At 45.7% G+C, this 24,168-nt stretch overlaps 1 protein-coding gene across 2 annotated transcripts in view; it reads right to left on the reverse strand.

Moving 5' to 3' along the window:
• The window catches only part of LOC309521517 (transmembrane protein 132C-like), a 271,354-nt gene that overhangs the window by 106,309 nt on the left and 140,877 nt on the right, over positions 1-24,168 (reverse strand). For both annotated transcript variants that reach the window (XM_082204113.1, XM_082204114.1), the window contains exon 3: positions 3,739-3,885. In XM_082204113.1, coding sequence (XP_082060239.1) covers positions 3,739-3,885 — 147 coding nt within the window. The remainder of the gene's footprint in view (positions 1-3,738; positions 3,886-24,168) is intronic.

Genomic DNA, 24,168 nt, shown 5'->3' on the forward strand with positions numbered 1-24,168 from the left:
TTGTTGGATAGAGGGGAGAGATCCCTGAAGCTTGCATAAAAATAACTAACTAACTAAGGGAGCATACAGAACAGGGCCTTTTCAGCAGTGGCTCCCAAAATGAAAGCCCAAGCCTTCATCATTCTTGGTCATTGGCCATGCTTGCTCCAAGGGCTGATGGGAGTTGTAGTTCAACAGCCTCTGGAGGGCCAGAGGTTCCCTACTCCTGCCTTACAGCATCATGCATTCTGAAGTGGCCTTTAGCAGTTAATTACCGTATTCTTCGCTCTATAACACGCAACCGACCATAACACGCACATAGTTTTTAGAGGAGGAAAACAAGAAAAAAATATATTCTAAACGAAACAGTGGATGTATGATTTTTGTGGTTCATGCTGTGGCCACAGACATATGATCTGATGGTGAATTTGGGGTGACCCAGTGCAAAAATCCTGAGGATCCATGTGGATCCGTGCTTTGTAACCACGTTTTAAGTGGGGAGGGAAGGAAAAGCACTCAAGGGGCAAGGAGCACACATGGGGTGTGTGGAGAAGGATGCTGCTAATAATGAAGAAGGGTATAAACGGAGAAGGCTCCTCTCCTCTCCCACTTTGCTCCTTTAAAGCAAGCAGGCTCTGCTTTTCTCCCTCCTCCCCGCTCATCCCCGGCTTAGCGAGCTGAAAAACTTTGCTGCTATTTAGCGAGCTGAGTGGGGAGGAGAGAGGGACAGAGAGCCTGCTTGCTTTAAAGGAGCCAACCAGACAGGAGCCGCTTACACTCGTGTAAGCGGCTCCCCTCCCGCTTTGCTCCTTTAAAGAAGCAGGCTCTCTGTCCCTCTCTCCTCCCCACTCAGCGGCTCTTCTCCTGCTTTCCTGTTTCAAAGCGAGACCCGGAGGAGGGAAGGAAGGGGAACCATGGATCCTCTGCTCACAACTTCAGCAGACCCCCCACCACCACCCCCCTTAGGCATTCGCTCCATAACATGCACAGACATTTCCCCTTACTTTCTAGGAGGAAAAAAGTGAGTGTTATGGTGCAAAAAATACGGTATTATCTGAGCTGCAAAACTGGCATGATGACATGGTTTCAGAAAGTTTGTGTTATGCTGGGTTACTGTTGTTTGAGTTACAGTTTGAGACCTTTGCCCACGCCCCACGGAACTGCACTATAAATAAACTGATCAGGGTTTCAGCATATATTACATGGTGCTACTTGCCTGCTTTAAAGAGAGAGAGAGAGAGAAGAGGTTTCGAGGCATTTTCCCCCCTGTACATGCTTTCCTAATGCACAATCAAATCCACTTTCTTCTCATTTGCAAATTGGGGGGGGGGGAGAGTGATAGATTGATATTATCCTCCTCTTCCTGTGCCCCCCAAAGAGCTTTATTTTGCACGATGGCCCCATGCTAACTTGTAATACAGGAAGAGCTTATTGGAAAAGTGATAGACCAACCAGCAATGAGGACATCTCTCTCAAGAAACGTAAGATGAGAGCAATGGAGCCAAGTGAACCAATGTTCTGTAAAGCCATTTGAAGAACAAGAGGACTCTTTGCTAACACACTCACCCACCACTAACCATTGTAAGTTGCCTTATACCATTGATGCTATCTATTCTGGCAGTAGCTCTCCAAGATTACAGACCTACAGGCCCTACCTGGAGGTGCCAGAGATTGAATCTGTGACCTTCTGCATGTAAGGCAGCTGCTCTACCACTGAACTAAAGTTCAAATCCTAAAGTTCAAATTCACACTAAGTTCAAATTCTAAAACCATGCATTTTTTTCTGTTTAGCAAAATCGTCATTTATAATAGGCAGGTTCTCCTTTACAGAGAGTAAAGATGTTATGCTGGGTAAGATTAAAGATCCTGTTTCTCACATAAGAATAGCCAAGGGTCCAGTAGCTTGTTCTCAGAGCAGCCAACCAGATGCCAAACGGAAGCTCACAAAAATAAGGGGGCTCACAAACAGTCCTGACATAAGGGGGGGGGGTTGCGGGCTCACGCCCACAAACATCTGCGTGGGGCTGCCTGCAGCCCCACGTGACTTGGGAAATCCTCGGGCCACGTCAGCCCCAGGGCCAGCCAATCGGCTGACTGCAGGGGCGGGGCTTGGGCCACTTAAGGTTGGCGCAGCCCGAGATAGCCCCTTTCCTTCTTTGCCCCAGCTGCGGTTTCCCACCCACCCTCCCTTTTGGTTTCCCTTCGGATTTTGCTATGGACCTCGGTTGGTCGCTGCAAGGGGCCTGCTAGGAATTTTTCCACTTGGCTAATTGGCATCGGTTTAAAAGCCATTTGGTTTTTTCGCCTACCTTGTAGCAAATCGGCACAATGCCTTTGGTTTGGCGGTTAGGCATTGGTAGGGGCATTGTTATGCAGATGAGTCAGGGGGGAGGAGCGCCATCACCTCCCCCAAATATTTAAGGGTAGTCCGATAAAGGATTCTGGGGGGCGTTGCCTCGTCCGAAACCTATGGAGGCAAGGGTCTAAAGCGCGCCCCCGAGCGGTGACCCCTCGGGGAGTGCCTAGGGATGTGCATCTCAGGGGCTCCCCCTGCTGGAGTTAACCCTTCCGGTTCTCATACCGGATAGTCTGATAGGACCAATGCCCAAAGTCAGTACCGCTCTTACCTGTAACCAATAAAGTTGTGGCCATTTTTCGCCCATTAACCTAAAACCTTGGTGTCCTGTCTTTTTATTTATTCCAACTGGTGGGGGGCGGGAATCGCCACGCAAACAGAACCTGAGTGCAAGGGAGCCACTGGGAATGTTACCTTTCCTTGAGCTTGTCTACTCTTCTTTTAAAACCATCCAAGTTGGTGGCCGTTGCTACATCTTGTGGAAATGAACTCCATAGTTTAACTATGCACTGTATAAAGCAGTGCTTTGTTTGCCTGTCCTGCATCTTCCAACGTTCACCTTCACTGGATGGCCCCAAATTCTAGCATTACCAGAGAGGGAGAAACAGGTATCTCATGGTCGTTCAACAGATGCCTTCAGGAAGCTCCAAAGCAAACTGTGAAGGCCACAGCCCTCTCTAGATGCTGCTCTTCAGCCATTTCCCACTTCAGAGAGACACTGCCTCTATACAATGAAGTTTCATGAAAAATATAAGAAGGTCCCTGCTGGATCAGACAAAAGGCCCAGCTGGCGAGCATCCTATTGACTATGCGGAATAATAGCTAGATCAGAATCAAAGCCTTTTCACATGTTATGTGTACAGATAGGTAGCCGTGTTGGTCTGCCATAGTCAAAATAAAAAAATTCCTTCCAGTAGCACCTTAAAGACCAACTAAGTTAGTTCTTGGTATGAGCTTTCGTGTGCATGCACACTTCTTCAGATACACTGAAACAGAAGTTGCCAGATCCTTCTATATAGTGAGAAGGTGGGGAGGGGTATTATTCAGAAGGGTGGTGGGAATGGGAGATTGGCAGATAGCTGAGATGAGCCTGTTGACGACTCTTAACGACTGCAATAGGTCTTACAGGAAAAGGCAAGGGGTGAGAAGGTGAGAAATGGCTTAGTCATGTATAATGAGATAAGAATCCAATGTCTTAGTTCAAACCAGGTCTCTCCATGGTTTTGAGTTTGGTAATGAGTTGCAATTCAGCAGCTTCTGAATTCAGCAGCTTCATGTTCAGCAGCTTCTGAATTCAGCAGCTTCTGAATTCAGCAGCTTCTGAATTCATCAGCTTCATGTTATGTGGCTATCAAACTGATACGATGTGAGCCTCATGTCCCACGGCAATGGCACCAACTCACCTGCTCCTTGGACTCTGCATTATTCTCTGACACATCACTGTTGTGGTCGAGTGTTTCCCACCGTTTCCTACGTTCTGCGTCACGTCCCACTGCCTTGGGTCACTTGCCTTTGCACTCAGGATATTTACTCCTTTCTTTACCTTTGCCCTATTGGGGAAAAAGAATTGCAGTCATCATCATCATCATCATCATCATCATCATCATTTTTTATTTGTATGCCACCTTTCCACAGTTAAAAAACAATGCTCAAGGTGGCTTACAGCAGAACAACATTTACATAATTACAAAAGTCGTAAACAATAAATAAAGCACATTAAAAAAATACACAACCAAATGGGAAACAATTTTCACATAAATCTAAATCTAAGAATACAGTATTAATATCACAGTTTAAAATGACAGGTAAAAAATGTAGGATGTGAAACACAAGAGCAGTCAAGTACAAAATTCCTAGAGTGTACATGTTTAGTCATGGGGAGGGATGTTTGTCCAGCCAGCAGGTAAACTTCCTGTTTCCTTCTGGGCTGGGACAGACTTCCTCTGCATGTGACTGGAGGTGGGTGTGGCCTCACCTGTGCAGGTAATGACAAAAGCACAGGCCAGGGCAGCCATCTCTCTCTCTTTTACCACATGTATCAAAGAAACAACATCTACTAAGCCAAAGATGCCCTCTTGGCTTCCAGCCAAGAGAGGACAAAGGGACTGTCTTCTTATGAGATAGATTCCAAGTGTATGTTACTTCATTAAGCTAAGTCTGCCTTCTGGGATCTGATTGGGAAACAGAATGTGAGTAAACTCTTTTTTATACTTTTGTAGAAGACTGTGTTGTCTCTTATATTTTATGAGGGAATAAGGGGGAAATACCAGAACAGTTATTATAGAGGCTTTAGCGAGCCTGAGCAAACGCAGCCGCTGCAAATTTAAAAGAAGGGAACGTTACTCTGCTGAAATTGTGGAACTTGTTAACACAAGTTGGATAAGAATATAATCGGACAATATATCCTCTCCTGCATCCCTGAACATTCCCACAAAAAATAGCAATTTAAACAAAAACCAAAACCAAAACAAAACAGAGCCCTTTTTGCCCAGCAGCAGCAGCGGCGGCAGCAGTCCTTTATAGAGCCCATCAGGCCCCACCATGGGCCAGGTGTTGAGTGGCAGGACTGGGGCCCTCAGGCACTGAACAGGGGAGTCCTCCTGGGTGGTAGCCACAGCAGCAGTTCTTATAGGCAAGTCAGGCCCCACCCTGGGCCAGGTGGTGAGTGGCAGGACTGGGGCCCTCGGGCGCTGAGCAGGGGAGTCACAATAATATTGCAATCTGTCAAGGTATACACACACCCCTGCACACACAAACACACACCTGTATAGGAACCTAAGAATAAGCCTGAAGGTCAGGGTTGGGAAATACTTCTAAAATGGTCAAATGAGGCATTTCCTTCTGTGAGATACAAAACAGAAATACAGGTAACTTTACTAAAACGATCAGAAGAGGCAATCCCTGCTATATGAGAGCAAACTGGAAGTGACTTCTAATGAGTTCAGAAGACTTTCCTGTTGTGTGACAGGGAAAGAGGAATTCAGGGAAAACAAATAAGGAAGCCACCATTTTGAATGGCATTACACTCCACCCTGACAAAGAGTCCTGGCCTGGAAGATATTGCCAAAAGTCTGTCTAGCTCAGGGGTCTGCAACCTTTAAGACAAAAAGAGCCACTTGGACCCGTTTCCGAAGGGAAAAAAAAACTGGGAGCCGCAAAACTCGTCATTATAAAAATAACTTTTTTCTCACTTTTTATTATTTCTTTGTTTGACCCCTCAGAATTACTCCTCCTCATAGAAATAAACGTTAAATTAACAAGTTACGTTTTTTTGTGTGTGTGTGTTCTTCACTCCCCTTCAAAACAGTGACCAGCGTACATGCTCCCTTTCAATGCAGTGACCAGCGTACATGCCCCTTACAATGTAGCAGGCGGGCAGGAAGGTGGCGTCGGGTTGATGCGTGACTAACGCACGCACCGCCCCCATGTGACGTCACAGCCAGTACAGCGCCCGCCACAGTGGGGAGTGTCAGGGCGCACAATGCGCCTCCTCCCCTCGCTAGTATCCGCCCCGGAGCCGCGGCAAAGGTGTAAAAGAGCCACATGCGGCTCCGGAGCCGCGGGTTGCAGACCCCTGGTCTAGCTCAAGGTAAGCCAACATGCTGTCCTCCAGATGTTGCTGGCTGGAGTTGATGGGAGTCTAACAGCATCCAGAGAGCATCACCTTGCCTAGCCTTGGCTTTTCCCAGCATCCTGTTTCTTACAGAGGCCAACCAGAGGCTTTTGGGAAGCCAGTCAGACCATCAAGCAATGAGCAGTCTGAAGTGCAATGGCACAGGACAAGATAGAGACAAATGCAAGATGGCATTGGTTCAGAAAGCAGGCTTCGGAGCTCCCCAGGACTTTAATGAATTGCTGCTCAAGGAAGTATTTTTTCCTTTCTCCACTTTAAACTTACCAATTCACTGAGAACTTATCAGCACTTTCTTATCTATGTTATAAGAAACACTCTGGGCAAGTTCTGTGAGAAGCATCCTGGGCAGGCCGCTAGCTGTTAATTGCCTTTTATACTTTGTTTTTTGACTTCCTGGCAGTCGTTACACAGAGAAGCTCATCAATAGAACAAACTGAGCACCTTTTCCCTTTCTTTTCTTGCTAAGGAAACCTCTCTTTGCTTATTCCTCACTGCATTATTATGCCTGCTTGTAAATGCTACAGGGATCCTGCAGTCCTTTCACCAGTTCCCAAACAATCAAAAATGGAGGACAAATGCCCTGTGACCTTCACTGAATTAGCCTGAAAAGAAGCCAAGCAATTTCCAAACAAGGAGGAAATGTACGGTCCCACATCTGAGCCAATTCATGTACGATGGCATTGGAACAGGGGGTAGCTATCCTGCCTCCCTCCAGCTGTGGCAGGATTGTAGTTCTCATCATCCCTATCCATTGGACATGCTGGCTGGGACTGAAGAGACTTTGGGCTCAACAGCATCTGAAGGGAGGCCCAGGCTAGCCACCCCTGTGCCAAAAGGAAGTTAGACAAATTCATAGAGCATGGGCTGTTCAATGCTTATTAGCTATATGGAACGTGATTTGTGAAGAAGCAGGATCTCACTGAACTCCAGGTGCTGTGATTAAAATAAAAGCATGGCAGGGGATATTCTCTTCTTGCCCTGGTTGGCTAGTGTGATGGCTAGTGTGGGAGACAAGATAGACCAGGGTTGCATTCGGATATGGGGAATACCGTTTTGGCTTTTCTGATTGCAACGCCAGTGGTTCTTTCATGTTTTCTGGCATTCATTTAACACTGCAATACTGGCTGCATTATGGAACTGTGGCTTTCCGGCCATTATCAACAGAAGTATAGCATCCCAACAAAGGTACCACTCTATTCTGACCACACCTGGAGTCCTGTGTCCACAATTTAAGGATATTGACAAGCTGGAACATATACAGAGGAGGGTGATATCAACAGAAGCATAGTGTTGCAATAAAGGGAAGATGACCCAGATGATCCAGGGTCTGGAAACCAGGCCTTACGAGGAACGGTAGAGGGAGTTGGGTATGTTTAGCCTGGAAAAGAGGAGACTGAGAGGAGATAAGATAGCCATCTTCAAATATCTCAAGGGCTATCATATGGAAGAGGGAGCAAGCTTGTTTTCCCCTGCTCCAGGGTGTAGGACCCAAACCAATGGCTTCAAGAAATGAGATTCCAACTAAACACCAGGAAGAACTTTCTGACAATAAGAGGTGTTTGACAGTAGAACAGACTCCATTGGAAGGTGGTGGATTCCCCTTCACTGGGGGGTTTTTAAGCAAAGGCTGGGTGCCCACCTGTCAAGGATGCATTAGTTGAGATTCCTGCTTTGCAGGAGGTTTGACTAGATGATGTTTGGGGTCCCTTCCAATTCTACAGTTCTATGATTCTATGATATACCAACATGCCACACTATATTTCATTTACCTCAGTGGGTGTGGTGTGACAAAACAATGAACATCATTGGATGACGTTGCTACTTGCTCACTGTCACACCTGTGTGCTTCTGCTCCCTCATGAAAGCAGCCAGAAATAACTGCATGGCCTTATACAACCTCCAGTTTTTGTCACTTCGCTCCTGTGATTTTCCATTCTAAGGGGGCTGCAAATGGATCCCACCCCCCGGAATTAAGCAGCACAGAAATGAGCACTAAACATGCACTACGTTCTATCAGTTTTCCTGAAGTGGCTCTTACATTGTATAAAATCTCAAATTAATGCATAAACTAACAGTTAGGGAAACGTCAGGCAAATGGAGTAAACTGTAGTGTGAATGCAGCCTGGCCTGCGGTAGTGAACATGGCACCCTCCAAAAATGGCAGGCTGTTGAAAACAAGGTGGATAGACTTGATTGGGTAGCCTGCATGGGGGTCATCCAAGACTTCCAACTCTTCCTAACCATTGACCCTAATGGCTGGCTGGCTGAGGGCTGATGGGAGTTGTAGTCCACACCTTATACTGAGTCCATCTAGCTCAGTATTACCTACACCGATTGGCTCTCCAGTATTTCAGGCAGGTGCCAATCCCAACCTTACTTGGGATTTGAACCTGGAACCTTCTGCTTGCAAGGCACACGCTCTACCACTAACACTGAGCCCTTCTCCCATCTGGACACTGGCTATCCCTGGGCCAGAAAGGTCTTTATTCTGATCCACCAGGGCTCTTCTTCACGTTCCAAGATGTTGAGTAGCAGCAGATACACGAGAGGAAACTGCTGAAATGACTAATGACATAGACCCTGACCACCAACCCTTTTCTTCCATCCAGACATCTCACACATTGGCTGCCCTGTGCTGCCTCAGAGAGATCCGTTGTCACTTGCAATTGGAGTTTGTATGGGGGGGGGGAGAGGCTACAATTTCCCCAGGAGTTGGAGATTGCTCTTTCCACCGTGAAGCCCGGCAGAGGTACGAGCTGGCTTTGCGGTTGATTAGGGAGGACGTTTTCGCTGGACAAGGTTAGTAGTACAATCCAGGACTGGAGGACAAAAATTTAAATGGGGGGGGGGTGATACAAGAACAGCAAGAGGAATAAACAACTCTGGTGACAGAGCCATTCTGTTAATTAACCCACCGGATCGACCATTTTGGGAAAAGCAACCTGCCTTTACATGCACACACAGAGAGAGACGTTATATAATGGCCTTCTGGAGGCAGGAAGAGTCCAGGAGTAAAGTAGGTTATCCAGAGTAAGGGAAAATCAATGCAGTGATGGCACTTAGTGCTGGAATGGGCAGCTGGAATGCCCCAAAGACTCGAGCGTCTAAATAAATATGTGGAATTATAATCTGCAGCACTCTCTCCTCCCTCCGCAGTATCTCTCTTTCCCTCTCGCAGTTTTATATAACAATGTCAACAGATGAGGTGGAATTAGGCCAGGAAGTGAAAGATGTCTGGGTTTCTGTGCTTATTTTCTTAAGCCAACTCAGCAGCCGCAGCAGCAGTTGTATTACAAAGGCATCCTCTTTGGCTAACCACAAGAACACGGGAAGCTGCCTTATTCTCAGTCAAGCCATTGGTCCATCTAGGTGAGTGTTTGTCTATACTCTCTAGACAGCTTACATTTGCAGCCCTACTTGAAGAACTGAGGATCTTCTGAGTACGTTTCCGAGCACAATTCAGAGTGTTGGTGCTGACCTTTAAAGCCCTAAATGGCCTCAGCCCAGTATACCTGAAGGAGCGTCTCCACCTCCATCGTTCTGCCCGGACACTGAGGTCTAGCGCCTTCTGGCAGTTCCCTCACTGAGACGAGCCAAGTTACAGGGAACAAGGCAGAGGGCCTTCTCGGTAGTGGCACCCACCCTGTGGAACATCCTCCCACCAGATGTCAAAGAGAACAACAACTACCAGACTTTTAGAAGACATCTGAAGGCAGCCCTCTTTAGGGAAGCTTTTAATGTTTGGTGCATTACTGTATTTTAATATTTTTTTGGAAGTCTCCCAGAGTGGCTGGGGAAGCCCAGCTGGATGGATGGGGTATAAATAATAAATTATTATTATTATTATTATTATTATTATTATTATTATTATTATTATTATTATTCACGTATAGCGGACGCTTTGTCCTTGAGCTACGACCCATCCCATTTGTTATTCCCAAATGGTCATGAGATAACTGCTAGTGAGCCAAGAAGAAGAAGAAGAAGAAGAAGAAGAAGAAGAAGAAGAAGAGGAGGAGGAGGAGGAGGAGGAGGAGGAGGAGGAGGAGTTTGGATTTGATATCCCGCCTTTCACTCCCCTACAGGAGTCTCAAAGCGGCTAACAATCTCCTTTCCCTTCCTCCCCCACAACAAACACTCTGTGAGGTGAGTGGGGCTGAGAGACTTCAAAGAAGTGTGACTGGCCCAAGGTCACCCAGCAGCTGCATGTGGAGGAGCGGAGACGCGAACCCGGTTCCCCAGATTACGTGACTACCGCTCTTAACCACTACACTACACTGGCTCTCACTGGAGCTAGAAACATGTCATTTCTTACATGTTTTATTCTAGCTTTTCCTTTATGGCACAGGCTGTTAACCCACGGTCCTCCAGAGGTGGCTGGACTACAACTTCCATCTCCTCTTGCCTCTGGTCACGCTGGCTGGGGCTGATGGGAGTTGGAGTCTGCCCAACAACAGCTGAAAGGGCCACAGGCTCCTCGCGCCTGCGTTAAGGGGCTCAGGGTGGTGAGCCTAGTCCCTCACACTGCCGTTTTATTCTCACAACAGCCTTGTAAGGTAGACAAATGGATTTTCTTATGAATGTTTTATGTAAACCACTTGGAAGTTTATTATTACTATTATTAAGTGGCATATAAATTTTGCTATATATATATATATATATATATATATATATATATATATATATATATGCAGGTTTTGGTGTCTTCGGGTGTCTTCCCGTGTAAGAGTCGGGGTGTCTGTGCGACGTTTCGACGAGGTCTCACTCGTCATCTTCAGGCTGGTGCTTTCGGCTTCTTGTATATAGTGGTGCCCCGCAAGACGAATGCCTCGCAAGACGGAAAACTCGCTAGATGAAAGGGTTTTCCGTTTTGGAGGTGCTTCACAAAATGAATTTCCTATGGGCTTGCTTCGTAAGACGACAATGTCTTGCGAGTTCCTGCTGGTTTTTCCCCCTCCCCCCCTTTTCTAAGCCGCTAAGCCGCTTATCAGCTGATCCGATCAGCAGATAAGCCGCTAAAAGCCCCTAATAGCGCTAATAGCGCTAATAGCGTGAATCCGCGAATCTGTCAATGGGCTTGCTTCGCAAGACGAAAAAACCGCTAGACGAAGAGAATCACAGAACGGATTCTTTTCATCTTGCGAGGCACCACTGTGTGTGTGTGTGTGTGTGTGTGTGTGTGTGTGAAAAGGCAGCTTGGCTGCATATGGGGATCTCCTTGCCTAGTAAGATGAATGGGTGATAGAATAATAGATGTTTAGAGTAGGAAGGGACTCCCAAGACCAGTGCCTTGCGATGGAGGTAACACAGTTAAAGTCTCCCTGACAGATCCACCCAATTTCTGTTTTTTAAAACTGCCTATGAAAGAGTATTCACCACCTACCAAGGGAGTCTATTCCATGGTCAAACAGGTCTTACTGTCAAAATGCTCTTCCTAATGTTTAGTCAGAATCTCCTTTCTTGTAATTTGAATCCATTAGCTTGAGTCCTAGCTGCTGGAGTAGCAGATTTCTACCCCCAAAGTCCTGCTTCGATGGTATCACTGAAGCCAATTTTAGTGTTGTAAAAAAGTATATAGTTTAGAAACACGCTTAAGCAAATAAAGTTTTGCTAGTCATGCTATAGGTAAAAGGTAAAGCTAAAGGACCCCTGGATGGTTAAGTCCAGTCAAAGGCGACGATGGGGTTGCAGTGCTCATCTCACTTTACAGGCCGAGGGAGCTGGCGTTTGTCCACAGACAGCTTTCCGGGTCATGTGGCCAGCATGACTCAACCGCTTCTGGCACAACGGGACACCGTGATGGAAACCAGAGCACACGGAAATTCCGTTTACCTTCCCACCACAGCAGTAGCTATTTATCTACTTGCACTGGTGTGCTTTCAAACTGCTAAGTTGGGAGAAGCTGGGACAGAGCAAAGGGAGCTCACCCCTTCACATGGATTCAAACCACTGACCTTCTGATCGGCAAGCCCAAGAGGCTCAGTGGTTTAAACCACAGCGCCACCCGCGTCCTCTTTGTCATGCTGTATTAAGAGCAGAAATCATACAATAGTAATCCTATTCATAATATAATATTGGTAATGATATAGTATTGATAGCTGTAATTGATATGTAACAATGGCAGCTACTGTTACAATTGCCTTTCCTTTACTTTCCTTTGACTGCTCAAGGCAGTCATGCCTGTTACTTAGTTAATGAGCCCTTAGCAGGGGATCAGTGATATGACTTTGAATTACTTTAAGACACCCAGAGCCTAGAGGATAAGGTGGGCTATAATATGACAGACACCTAAGATAGGGAGGAGAAACGCTGTAGAAGAGTGCTCCGTTGTGTCATAAGACCACCCCAGAAAAAAAATTCTAAACAGTTTTGGACTTCAACTTAATAAACACTGCCCCCTTTTGGCTGATCTCTATCAGCTTCTCAGATTATTTGTATTTTCCCCCACCCATTTCCCAATAACGCTTGCTATATAGCACTGCTGTTCTAAGATCCAGCCCCAGCTGCAGTATAGAAATTGACGTCCTGAATCTGAGAATGAAAAATGAATTTCAAAGGGGTTGGGACATAATAGCACACAACTGTGTTGTGCACAATTTTCTGCAGTGCTGAAAATTGACTTCCCATTCCCCAGCACTTTTTCACCCCTCAAAAAAAGAAAGAGGAAAAAAATTCACAGAAAAGTGAGCTTTCTGGCTCTCACCCACCTTCACTCATGCAGCCACGTCCGATTGGCTATGGAGCACAGTAACCCATTTACTGAATGGTCCCGACTGGTTGAGATCACTCACATGCCTAATTCAACAGGCAAGGGCACTGATGACACCAAACAGGATAATCACAGAACTGTAGAAGGCACCACAAGGCTCATCTAGTCCAAGTACCTGCAGTGCAGGAATCATCCAAACTCTCTTTAAAAACCTCCAATGAAGGAGAGCTAACCAGCTCCCATTCCACTGTCAAACAGCTCTTACCACCAGATATTTATTCCTAATGTTTAGTCATAATCTCCTTTCTTGTAATGATTGGCTTGGGCCCTAACCTCTGAGGCACAACTCTAATTTTTACGTCTGCAGGTGAGGTAGTGGATGTGCTGGACCGATGATGTCTTGCCTCAGTATGAGAGTCAACAAACTGAAGCTCAATCCAGGTAAGACTGGGGCACTGTTCATGGGTGGTTCCCAGACTAGATGGCTGGGAGGTGGCCTGTTCTTGATGGGGTTACACTCCCTCTGAAGGAGCAGGTATGTAGCTTGGAGGGTACTCCCGGATCCTCTGCTGTCGCTGAGACTCAGGTGGCCTTGATGGTGTAGAGTGCCTTCCATCAGCTTCGGCTGGTGGTCCAGCTGCACCCCTATCTGGACAGGGACAGTCTAACTTCTGGGTCCTGTGGTTTTAGCTGGATTCACCCAGCAGCAGGTAACAGTCTCCAGAGAGCAGTTCCTGTCTACAAATCCAGTCACCTGAAGTAGCATCAGACTCTTCAGGACCACAGAGAGCTCCCAAAGGGAGGCAGCTGTTGCTTTAACAGAATCCAGAATTTAGCTAAGCATCGAGCAAAGCATGGCCACTGTCAAGAGTACCAATGCTAAAGTAAACTTGCAAGGGATTTAAAAGAGTGGGCACTTTGGTATAGAACACTTTCTACAATGAAGCTGAAAAGTCTTAAATTGTGCCTTTTGAAGACATCAGGGGTTGCTTTCAATTCCCTGCCCCACAACCCACACTCCTTTTGTTTGGATTGCAGTTATCCCTGTTATCACTCAAGCCAATTCAAGAAGCATTGACCTCACTCTGCACTGACATCCTTTGGCCTCAGTAATAGCTATACATAGCCAAATCTGATTGGCTATATAGTCTTGTGAAAAATGTCATCCCATTTACTATGTGATCCCCAGTTAGATGGGATCACCCATGTGACTCATTCAGGAAACACCGCTCTCACTCTGAATTGGCTTAGTTTACCTTCAGCTATGCCATTGACCAGGGACATGGGTGGCGCTGTGGTGTAAACCACTGAGCCTAGGGCGGCGGTTCAAATCCCTGTGCCGGGGTGAGCTCCCATTGCTCTGTCCCAGCTCCTGCCAACCTAGCAGTTCGAAAGCACGTCAAAGTGAAAGTAGATAAATAGGTACCGCTCCGGCGGGAAGGTAAATGGTGTATCTGTGTGCTGCTCTGGTTTCGCCAGAAGCTGCTTAGTCATGCTGGCCACATGTCCTGGAAAAACTGTCTGAGGACAAATGTCGGCTCCCTCGGCCAGTAAAGTGAGATGAGTGCTGCAACCCCAGAGTTGTTCACAACTGGACTTAACTGTCGGGGTCCTTTACCTTTTCCCTTCAGCTGTGCCATTGACTAATCAAATCTGAGTGACTATGACTATGTAGCTTTGTGGTGTGAACCTGTTCACCAGAGAATTCCCAAGTGGTGCTTCTCTTTAGAATACTAGTAGGGGGTTGTGTGTTCTTTTAAAACAACAACAATCCTTGCAGACTAGAAATCAGGAGAATTTGTTTTAGTTTAGCTTTCTTCCCAGCATGCGCAGGGATTTTGTTGTTGTTGTTGTGAAGAAGCATTTAATTATGTGAACCCCATACTTGCATTCTGAAATGGTTGACTACATCAGTAAATATATTTCCTGGTTTCAGTCCTGTTAATTGCTGATTCAGTAAAATATGTCCTCCTAATTGTTGCTGCTGGTGCTTCCTAGAAAAGTCAGAGGAGTGATCTTAGCCAGCAGGGAATCACAAAGCAAATAGGCTGATGCCACAAATGCTACCCTGAGAATGAGCTATGATTGAGTCACAGTATCACAGGGGGCAACTAAGCCAATCTGTAGTGAGAGCAAAATTTCCTGAAGTAGTAATATGAGCCAATGAGTGAACAGAATAACTTCATAGTTATCCTTTCTCCTTCTGTGATGGAACTCCTATTTGGGGACTTCCCTGGCTTTTTTCTGGCCCATGTAGGACCAGTCTGGATAGTTAGCCTTAGTGGAGACTTGACGTTTTCATCCCCCAAAAAGTTTTTGATTTGAGTTTCTACTGAAATGAGGCTGCATTTTAATGTTGCATTTTAATTTTGTTTTTAAGTTGTATTTCAATCAATTGTTTTTATACCTGGTGTTAGCCGCCATGAGCCTGGTCTTGGCTGGGGAGGGTGGGGTATAAATAAAATTATTATTATTATTATTGTATTGTGGAGTTTGGCAATGTGCTAATATCACTGAGAACAACTGACGTCAATTCGGAGTAAAAACACTGCTACTTAAATAAGCAGAAAACTGTTTTGAAAACCCTACCGAAAAAGGAGGCAAAGCTGAAAATATACAGAAATTTCAACTAGTACCTTCATCTCAACATTACCTGCATTTTGGTTTGTTTTTTTTTTAAAAAAACCAATACAAAAAACAACCTCATCCTCATTTCCCCCCCTGTTATGATTAGTGCGCTCTTTCCTCTCTCCTCATCCTCTCCCCCCGCTTTGCTCTATGCTTCACTGCCTGAACACCCATGCTTTGCCCCCTTCGCATTTGCTTTTGTGTCCCTCTGTGCTCCTTGCTTTACTGAGCATGCACATTTAGCCAGAACACATGCTCAGTCAGGCGTTAAGCCAGGTGCTTCTCCTGCGCTCGCAGCACCCAAGTGGGTTGGAGTCTAGGGAAAACACTTTCACTCTCTAACGCAAACCAAAGTAGAAACTAAAAAGAAAGTGTGTGTGTGGGGGGGAGAGAGAGAGAGAGAGAGAGAGAGAGAACAGCCCTTGTTCCACATTTTCTCTGTTGATTCAAAATTTCAATTTGCAGTTGAATCACATACAATATCCTTACATAGAGATTGGATTTTTTTTTTAAGACTATAATTTAAAAACAAGAATGGTCAAAACCTGGGAAGTATAAATTCATTTATACAAGAGAATATATTTATTCTGATATTTATTTACAGTGGGCTATGCTGAGTTATATTAAGCTTGAAAGCCTTTGGAGATGTGAGTTTGTGGGTAGGTGGAAGGGTTAATATTGGTGCCATCATCCATCACCATTGTTTATTTCCTGGCTACAAGCCTGAGGTGAGGAAGGATAATAAGATTATAAGCTTGGAAAACAGGGGTTGCAGCCAACTAAGGGCTCATCCAGACTTCCTTTCGTGCACTCAGGCATAGGTCTGTGTCTGAGTGGGTTTTTGTTTTGGTCCCAACACTTTTCCTGGGGAAAACCCACATTTTACCCCTGAATTGGAGCAAACTGCACATGGGTTTCCCACAGATTGCTGTTTGCAATCTGCAATAAAATGTGGGTTTTCCTGGGAAACACCCACACCCACCCCACAACTCACTCAGACCTGGACCTGGAAAGCCCAGATCTGTGCCTAGAAAACACAGAGCAAAGGTCAGTGTGGATGAGCTCTAGCTTCTACTTAGAGGACACTTGTTGAACCAGTCAACCTACATTTGCCATATCAATTAATTTCAATGGGTCTACTCTGAGTAAAACTAACAATGGATACAACCAGCAGATTCTATTGTTCAAAACTCTATTTTTACTTTCAGGAAGGAATGTCATGCCAACTTCACACAAGGCAAAACCAAGCAATTAAAGGGTCTCTAGAGTTCTGGTGTCCAAAGAAATTTGCCTAGTTAAATGGGAAGGGGTGGGGGAAGAATCTCCTGACTCCAATCCACTTCTTATGCAGTAGAAATAATAATAATAATAATAATAATAATAATAATAATAATAATAATAATAATAATAATAATAAATAAATAAATAAATAAAATTTGTTAATTATACCCCTCCCATCTGGCTTGGTTTTCCCAGCCACTCTGGGCGGCTTCCAACAAAGTATTAAAATACAGTGGTCTGTTAAACATTAAAAGCTTCCCTAAACATACCAGAAGGGCTCTCATCTTATTTTTACACCAGCCTTCTTTCTTTAATAGATCTTCTCACACCACCTGGAATTTGTCATCATTCCTGAAATACTTCTACAGATCTGTGTAAGTGCATTATAGAATAATCTATTTTCTTCCAAAGTAAGAATCCTAAGAATTTAAAGTAAGTTTTAATCCTCATGGATATGTGAACATGTCATCCAAGCATTTGATGGGACAATTTTTTTCATACACACACACACACACACACACACACACACACTTTTTCTCAGCAGAGTCTCAGACCAAGAGATATGTCTACACAATTGTTTTCTGATGACTAAGAGTATCAGCTGGTTTCTTTTTCCAACCCTGCCTTTCTAAGACATATTCAGGATGGCTTCCAACAGTAAGGCCACCATATACTAAAACTGTTATGGCTTGACCTGGTCACCCACAGAGGAAGGCCAGTCAGGCGTTGCAGGACCACAGACAGTGCCAAGCAAGCAGCTTAATCCAAAAACTGTTGCTCAGCCCTCCTTACACACTTTTCAATTTTTAATTTTATCCTCTTCCAGCCAGCCAGCCATCCCATATCATCCCCAGACTCTGACCCTCCCACTGAGGACAGCTTTGTTTGTTAAAGGTCCAACCCTGTGGACTGAAGATGGGCACACCTTCTGTGCTCTATGACTTCCTGCCTGGTGTGCTCCCTAAGCTGTTGGATCAATGAGCTACAGTGGTTCCTCGGCAGAAGGTGCCCATGAAGGTCTTGCCTCTGCAGAACCTGGTGCTATGGGAGGTTGCTCTATGGGCACCTGTCTGTCAGGCTCAGAGCTCCTCAGATGGAGATTCTGCAACCTCCGACCCCGTTGTCTCAATCACTGCTTGATTTCTGGGGTCGTGACAATAAACAGTCTCAGAGAGCAGATGAAAACGATTTAGAACAGATTCTAAAAGAAGAGACAGGGATGTAATCTTGATGAACAACACAATTCTGTGAAATAAAAATGGTCTCTGCTGCCCATCCAAAAAGCAGGCAGCGACAGATAGGCATACTTTGGTTTGCGGTTTTATAAAAAGTCCTCATGAAAACCCATCACCACTTTTAGTGCTCATTCCACCTTAATATACATATGTCTGTACACCCATTATAGACATTTTTATACAGCAGTTTTTCAAAATATAATGCATTTTTGTATGCTCTTTTCTCTAATACAGTGGTACCTCGGGTTACATACGCTTCAGGTTACATACGCTTCAGGTTACAGACTCCGCTAACCCAGAAATAGTACCTCGGGTTAAGAACTTTGCTTCAGGATGAGAACAGAAATCGTGCTCCGGCGGCACAGCAGCAGCAGGAGGCCCCATTAGCTAAAGTGGTGCTTCAGGTTAAGAACAGTTTCAGGTTAAGTACAGACCTCCGGAACGAATTAAGTACTTAACCCGAGGTACTACTGTAGAAACATTGTGGTGCATACATTTCTATAGTATACACACTTTTGTACAGGCCACTTGGCTGGAGGACTGCATTGCAAAATTCAGAGAACTGCAAATTCTACACAAAAAGTGTGTGATCTGCGAATTGGGCCACGAAATTTAGAGTTCAATTTCAGTTCAGCTCGATATATTTCTGCCCTTCTGCTATGCTTCCTTCATAAGAAGAAAAATATTTTTAAAGATGATTGGCAATTTTACATCACATAAATCTTCCCCATCTTCCAAAGGGAATCATCTTCCAGTTTCCTGACTTCCCCTCAACCCTGAAGTAGTTCTGATTCCTCCAACATCAGCTCGGCTTCCTGACTGCAGGGATTCAAATCATTTTGTTTCAGCATGATGCCGCAAAAATGCAATTGCATGTGGCAGGGTCTCCGCACAGGAAAGCACCTGGTCCTGGGATCCACAGGCTGCTACCGTAGCGGGAGAGTTCAGTTTGGGAGAAACAACCAACGTGGCGTATGAAATACAGATGAATCCATTTCAGCGCACCGAGCGATGCTGCATGCTCTAGGGGAGAGTAGTGCATGATGCTCAAAGACGGGAGCGGAACCAAAGCCCTACATTTGGCTATCAGGAGAAATTATGCAAATTAAGAACATGTATGCAGAATGACACAATCTATTCTTAGCACAGAATGTGAGCTCTCTTGGCCTGAATTTCATGTCTGGTAAGGCAAGAGGTGCACACATTCATTCCCGATTCTGTACTTGTACTTAGAACTGGGTTTTTCCAAAGGCATGGAATTGATTTGCTACATTTATATCCCACCTCCCTCCAAGGAACTCGAGGCAGCATGGATAGCAGCAATTCAAAGTGTTGGTGCTGATCTTTAAAGCCCTAAACAGCCTCGGCCCAGTATAGCTGAAGGAGCGTCCTCACCCCCATCGTTCAGCCCATACACTGAGATCCAGCGCTGAGGGCCTTCTGGCGGTTCCCTCATTGCAAGAAGTGAGGTTACAGGGAACCAGCCACAGGGCCTTCTTGGTAGTGGTGCCCACCCTGTGGAACGCCCTCCCTTCAGCTGTGAAGGAAATAAGCAGCTATCCTATCTTTAAAAGACATCTGAAGGCAGCCCTGTTTAGGGAAGTTTTTAATATTTAACGCTGTACTGTTTTTAACACTTGATTGGGAGCTGCCCAGAGTGGCTGGGGAAACTCAGCCTGATGGGCGGGGTATAAATAAATTATTATTATTATTATTATTATTATTATTATTATTATTATTATCATCATCATCATCATCATCATCATCATTATTATAGCTCTTCCCTACTCTAATATTTTAACGTGTTCAGAGCAGTGTAGGCCGGTCCATTAGGGCAAGTGGCGCACATCTCCAGCAACCTCAGTCTGCCTCAGTCTGCTCAGAAAGACAGAGGCAAGGCCACCCAGTGAGATTTATGGCTGAGGTGCTGTGGGTTAAACCACAGAGCCTAGGACTTGCTGATCAGAAGGTCGGAGGTTCGAATCCCCGTGACGGGGTGAGCTCCCATTGCTTGCTCCCTGCTCCTGCCAACCTAGCAGTTCGACAGCACGTCAAAGTGCAAGTAGATAAATAGGTACCACACCGGCGGGAAGGTAAACAGCGTTTCCGTGCGCTGCTCTGGTTCGCCAGAAGTGGCTTAGTCCTGCTGGCCACATGACCCGGAAGCTGTATGCCGGCTCCCTCGGCCAATAAAGCGAGATGAGCGCTGCAACCCCAGAGTCGGTCACGACTGGACCTAATGGTCAGCGGTCCCTTTACCTTTACCTTAGGTTAAAGCGTTTGTATTAGCTTTGAAGCAAGGGAATTCCCCAGCCTACCCATACATACAACAGCAAGGGCAAGTATAACGAAAATATATATAAATAAATATATATATATATATATATTTAGCGGAACCACCTTTACCACCGGGGCCTTGTAAAGACCCCAAGATCTCCTGCAACGATTTTGCAAAGTTTTTTGCAGATAAAATCACTCATATTCGGAAGGAGCTAGACACCACCGTGGGAGCAGGGCTGGGGCGGGAGAGTGCTAGAGCCCTGTCTGGTCAAGTTGCATGGAATCAATTTCAATCCGTTACCCCCGAGGATGTGGACAGGCTGCTTGGACGCGTGAAACCAACCACCTGTCTCCTTGATCCTTGCCCATCCTGGCTAATAAAAGCAAGCCGGGAAGGGCTGGGCGATGGGCTCTGCGGGGTGGTGAATGCTTCCCTCTGTGAGGGAACATTCCCAGATCCGCTGAAAGAGGCGGTCATTAAACCGCTTCTTAAAAAACCATCTTTAGACCCGGCCAGTATGGCCAACTATCGCCCAGTCTCAAATCTTCCATTCTTGGGCAAGGTGATTGAGCGTGTGGTTGCTGAACAACTCCAGGCACGCCTGGAGGATGCGGACCATTTGGATCCCTTCCAATCAGGGTTCAGGCCTCATCATGGGACTGAAACTGCCTTGGTCGCACTGGTTGATGATCTCCGGCGAGCTAGGGACAAAGGTGAGAGTTGTTTCCTAGTTCTGCTGGATCTCTCAGCGGCCTTTGATACAATCGACCATAACATCCTTCTGGACCGTCTAGAGGGGTTGGGAGCTGGGGGCACTGTTATACAGTGGTTTCGCTCCTTCCTCCTGGGCCGTGTTCAGAAAGTGGTGGTGGGGGATGAGTGTTCAGACCCTTGGGCCCTCACTTGTGGGGTGCCTCAGGGTTCCGTCCTCTCCCCCATGCTTTTTAACATCTATATGAAGCCGCTGGGAGAGATCATCAGGGGGTTTGGACTGGGTGTCCATCAATATGCAGATGATACCCAGCTCTACCTTTCTTTCAAATCAGAACCAGTGAAGGCGGTGAAGGTCCTGTGTGAGTGCCTGGAGGCGGTTGGAGGATGGATGGCGGCTAATGGATTGAAGTTGAATCCTGACAAGACAGAAGTACTGTTTTTGGGGGACAGGAGGCGGGCTGGTGTGGAGGACTCCCTGGTCCTGAATAGGGTAACTGTGCCCCTGAAGGACCAGGTGCGTAGCCTGGGAGTCATTTTGGACTCACAGCTGTCCATGGAGGCGCAGGTCAATTCTGTATCCAGGGCAGCTGTCTACCAACTCCACCTGGTACGCAGGCTGAGACCCTACCTGCCCGCGGACTGTCTGGCCAGAGTGGTGCATGCTCTAGTTATCTCCCGCTTGGACTACTGCAATGCGCTCTACGTGGGGCTACCTTTGAAGGTGACTCGGAAACTACAGCTAATCCAGAATGCGGCAGCTAGACTGGTGACTGGGGGCGGCCGCCGAGACCACATAACACCGGTCTTGAAAGACCTACATTGGCTCCCAGTACGTTTCCGAGCACAATTCAAAGTGCTGGTGTTGACCTTTAAAGCCCTAAACGGCTTCGGCCCAGTATACCTGAAGGAGCGTCTCCACCCCCATCGTTCTGCCCGGACACTGAGGTCCAGCGCCGAGGGCCTTCTGGCGGTTCCCTCATTACGAGAAGCGAAGCTACAGGGAACCAGGCAGAGGGCCTTTTCGGTGGTGGCGCCCGCCCTGTGGAATGCCCTCCCATTGGATGTCAAGGTGATGGACAACTACCTGACATTCAGAAGACATCTTAAGGCGGCCCTATTCAGGGAAGCTTTTAATGTATGATATTTTAGTGTTTTTTGGTTTCTGTGGAAGCCGCCCAGAGTGGCTGGGGAAACCCAGCCAGATGGGCGGGGTACAAATAATAAATTATTATTATTATTATTATTATTATATATATAAAATATGGAGTAACCCAATCCAGGTTTAACAGCAGCAAACACCCCTATTCCTTTCCCCTGTGCTGCCTTTTGTGTATAAAACCCATTTGTACACAAAACACGGGTGCAGACACAGAGAATGTCCTGGTTGCCGTGCAGCTGCTAAAGCTTGAACTATTTCTTATTGTTAGAGCTGATACATTCTGCTCTGCAAAGCTCATAACTTTTTTTATTTATTATTCACCCGAGTTAAAGCACGACTTAATTCACTTGTTAAAGAATAGAATAAAGAGATCTGCTGCATTTTGAAGCATTATGTGTGACCGTACATAAGAAATCTAAATGTCTCAAATGTTGAAGAGGATTTGCCACTACAGTGGCCTAAATGGATAGTGCATTTGGGATCTTAGTTGCTGGTGTGCGATGAAGTCTGAAAGGTGTGTGCGCACATGGTGTTTTTTAAATCAATTCTTAAAACATTATGAACCAATAACTTAAATTTAGCAACAAACCACCTGCTTTTGCTGTACTCCGTAAAACAATTCCAGCTAATGAAAAAGCTCTTTTAGCCACACTTTTGTTCCCTAAATCTAAACAAGCATATCAATTTAGCCTTGGTGGCAAATTTCCACATTTTTTCCATCTGTTCATTAATAGATGGTGCATTAGGCAGTCTCCATGTTTTTGGAGAAAAGGATTCAAGATAATTTCTGGCCTTGGCTTCTTTTGGTTATGTGTGATAGAATGATGAAAAATAAAAACCAGTAAATATCAATAAAATACAGCATTTACTTTTTTGATTTGTTCCCCTATAAGTGCTTTCAATGACCATCTCTTGATGGGGGGAGGAATGAATCTATAAATGTTGGTTCTCTCTGTGACCCAGCCTTCCTGCCCTCTTTCTGCATCGGTTTGCCAAAGCCCCTGGTTGAAGAAAACTTGTCAGCATTTTGGTATACATTTCTCCTAATAATAATAATAAAAAAACCTGTGTATGTAATTTTGCCTAATACTCATTTTTGAAAGTGATTTCTCCTGAGATAACACATATTTATATGTTATTTTCATTACTATAACACCCACAGTGACATTCACACCATCCTTTCAAAGCACTACAGTATTTAAAACCCTCTTCAACAATCATGGCTTCATCCAAAAAGTCATGGCAACTGTAGTTTGTTGCAGGTTCTGGGAATTGTAGCTCTGTGAATGATCTCCTAGCAACTCTTGGCACCCTCAGCAAACTACAGTTCCCATTATTATTATTATCATCATCATCATCATCATCATCATCATCATTATTATTATTATTATTATTTTAGGGGGGAGTCATGGCTGTGAAAGTGGCGAGATACTGCTTTAAATGCAAAGTGTGGTTGTGACCATGTTTTCACACTTTCCCCAAATACACACATTTCTGTGCACAATTTTTTCTCATTGAAATACTGCCTCACATTTGCAGATGAGTGGATTTTGAAGGATAACTGCGTTTCAGTTCCTGCATTTTTTCAGGAAGTGCACCATGGATAAAGGTAAAGGTAAAGGTACCCCTGACTATGAGGTCCAGTCACGGATGACTCTGAGGTTGCGCGTTCATCTCGCTTTACTGGCCGAGGGAGCCGGCGTTTGTCCGCAGACAGCTTCTGGGTCATGGGGCCAGCATGACTAAGCTGCTTCTGGCGAACCAGAGCAGCACACAGAAATGCTGCTTACCTTCCCGCCGGAGTGGTACCTATTTATCTACTTGCACTTTGACATGCTTTCAAACTGCTAGGTGGGCAGGAGCAGGGACCGAGCAACGGGAGCTCACCCCGTCATGGGGATTCAAACTACCAACATTCTGATCAGCAAGCCCTAGGCTATGGATAAAGGTAAAGGGGACCCCTGACCATTAGGTCCAGTCATGACTGACTCTGGGGTTGTGGCGCTCATCTCGTTTTATTCGCAGAGAGAGCTGGCGTGCAGCTTCTGGGTCATGTGGCCAGCATGACTAAGCCACTTCTGGCGAACGAGAGCAGTGCACGGAAATACCGTTTGCCTTCCCACTGGAGCGGTACCTATTTATCTACTTGCACTTGACATGCTTTCGAACTGCTAGGTGGGCAGGAGCAGGGA

The sequence above is a fragment of the Podarcis vaucheri genome, assembly GCF_965113315.1.
Source record: "Podarcis vaucheri genome assembly, chromosome: 16".
NCBI classification, from domain to species: Eukaryota; Metazoa; Chordata; class Lepidosauria; order Squamata; family Lacertidae; genus Podarcis; species Podarcis vaucheri.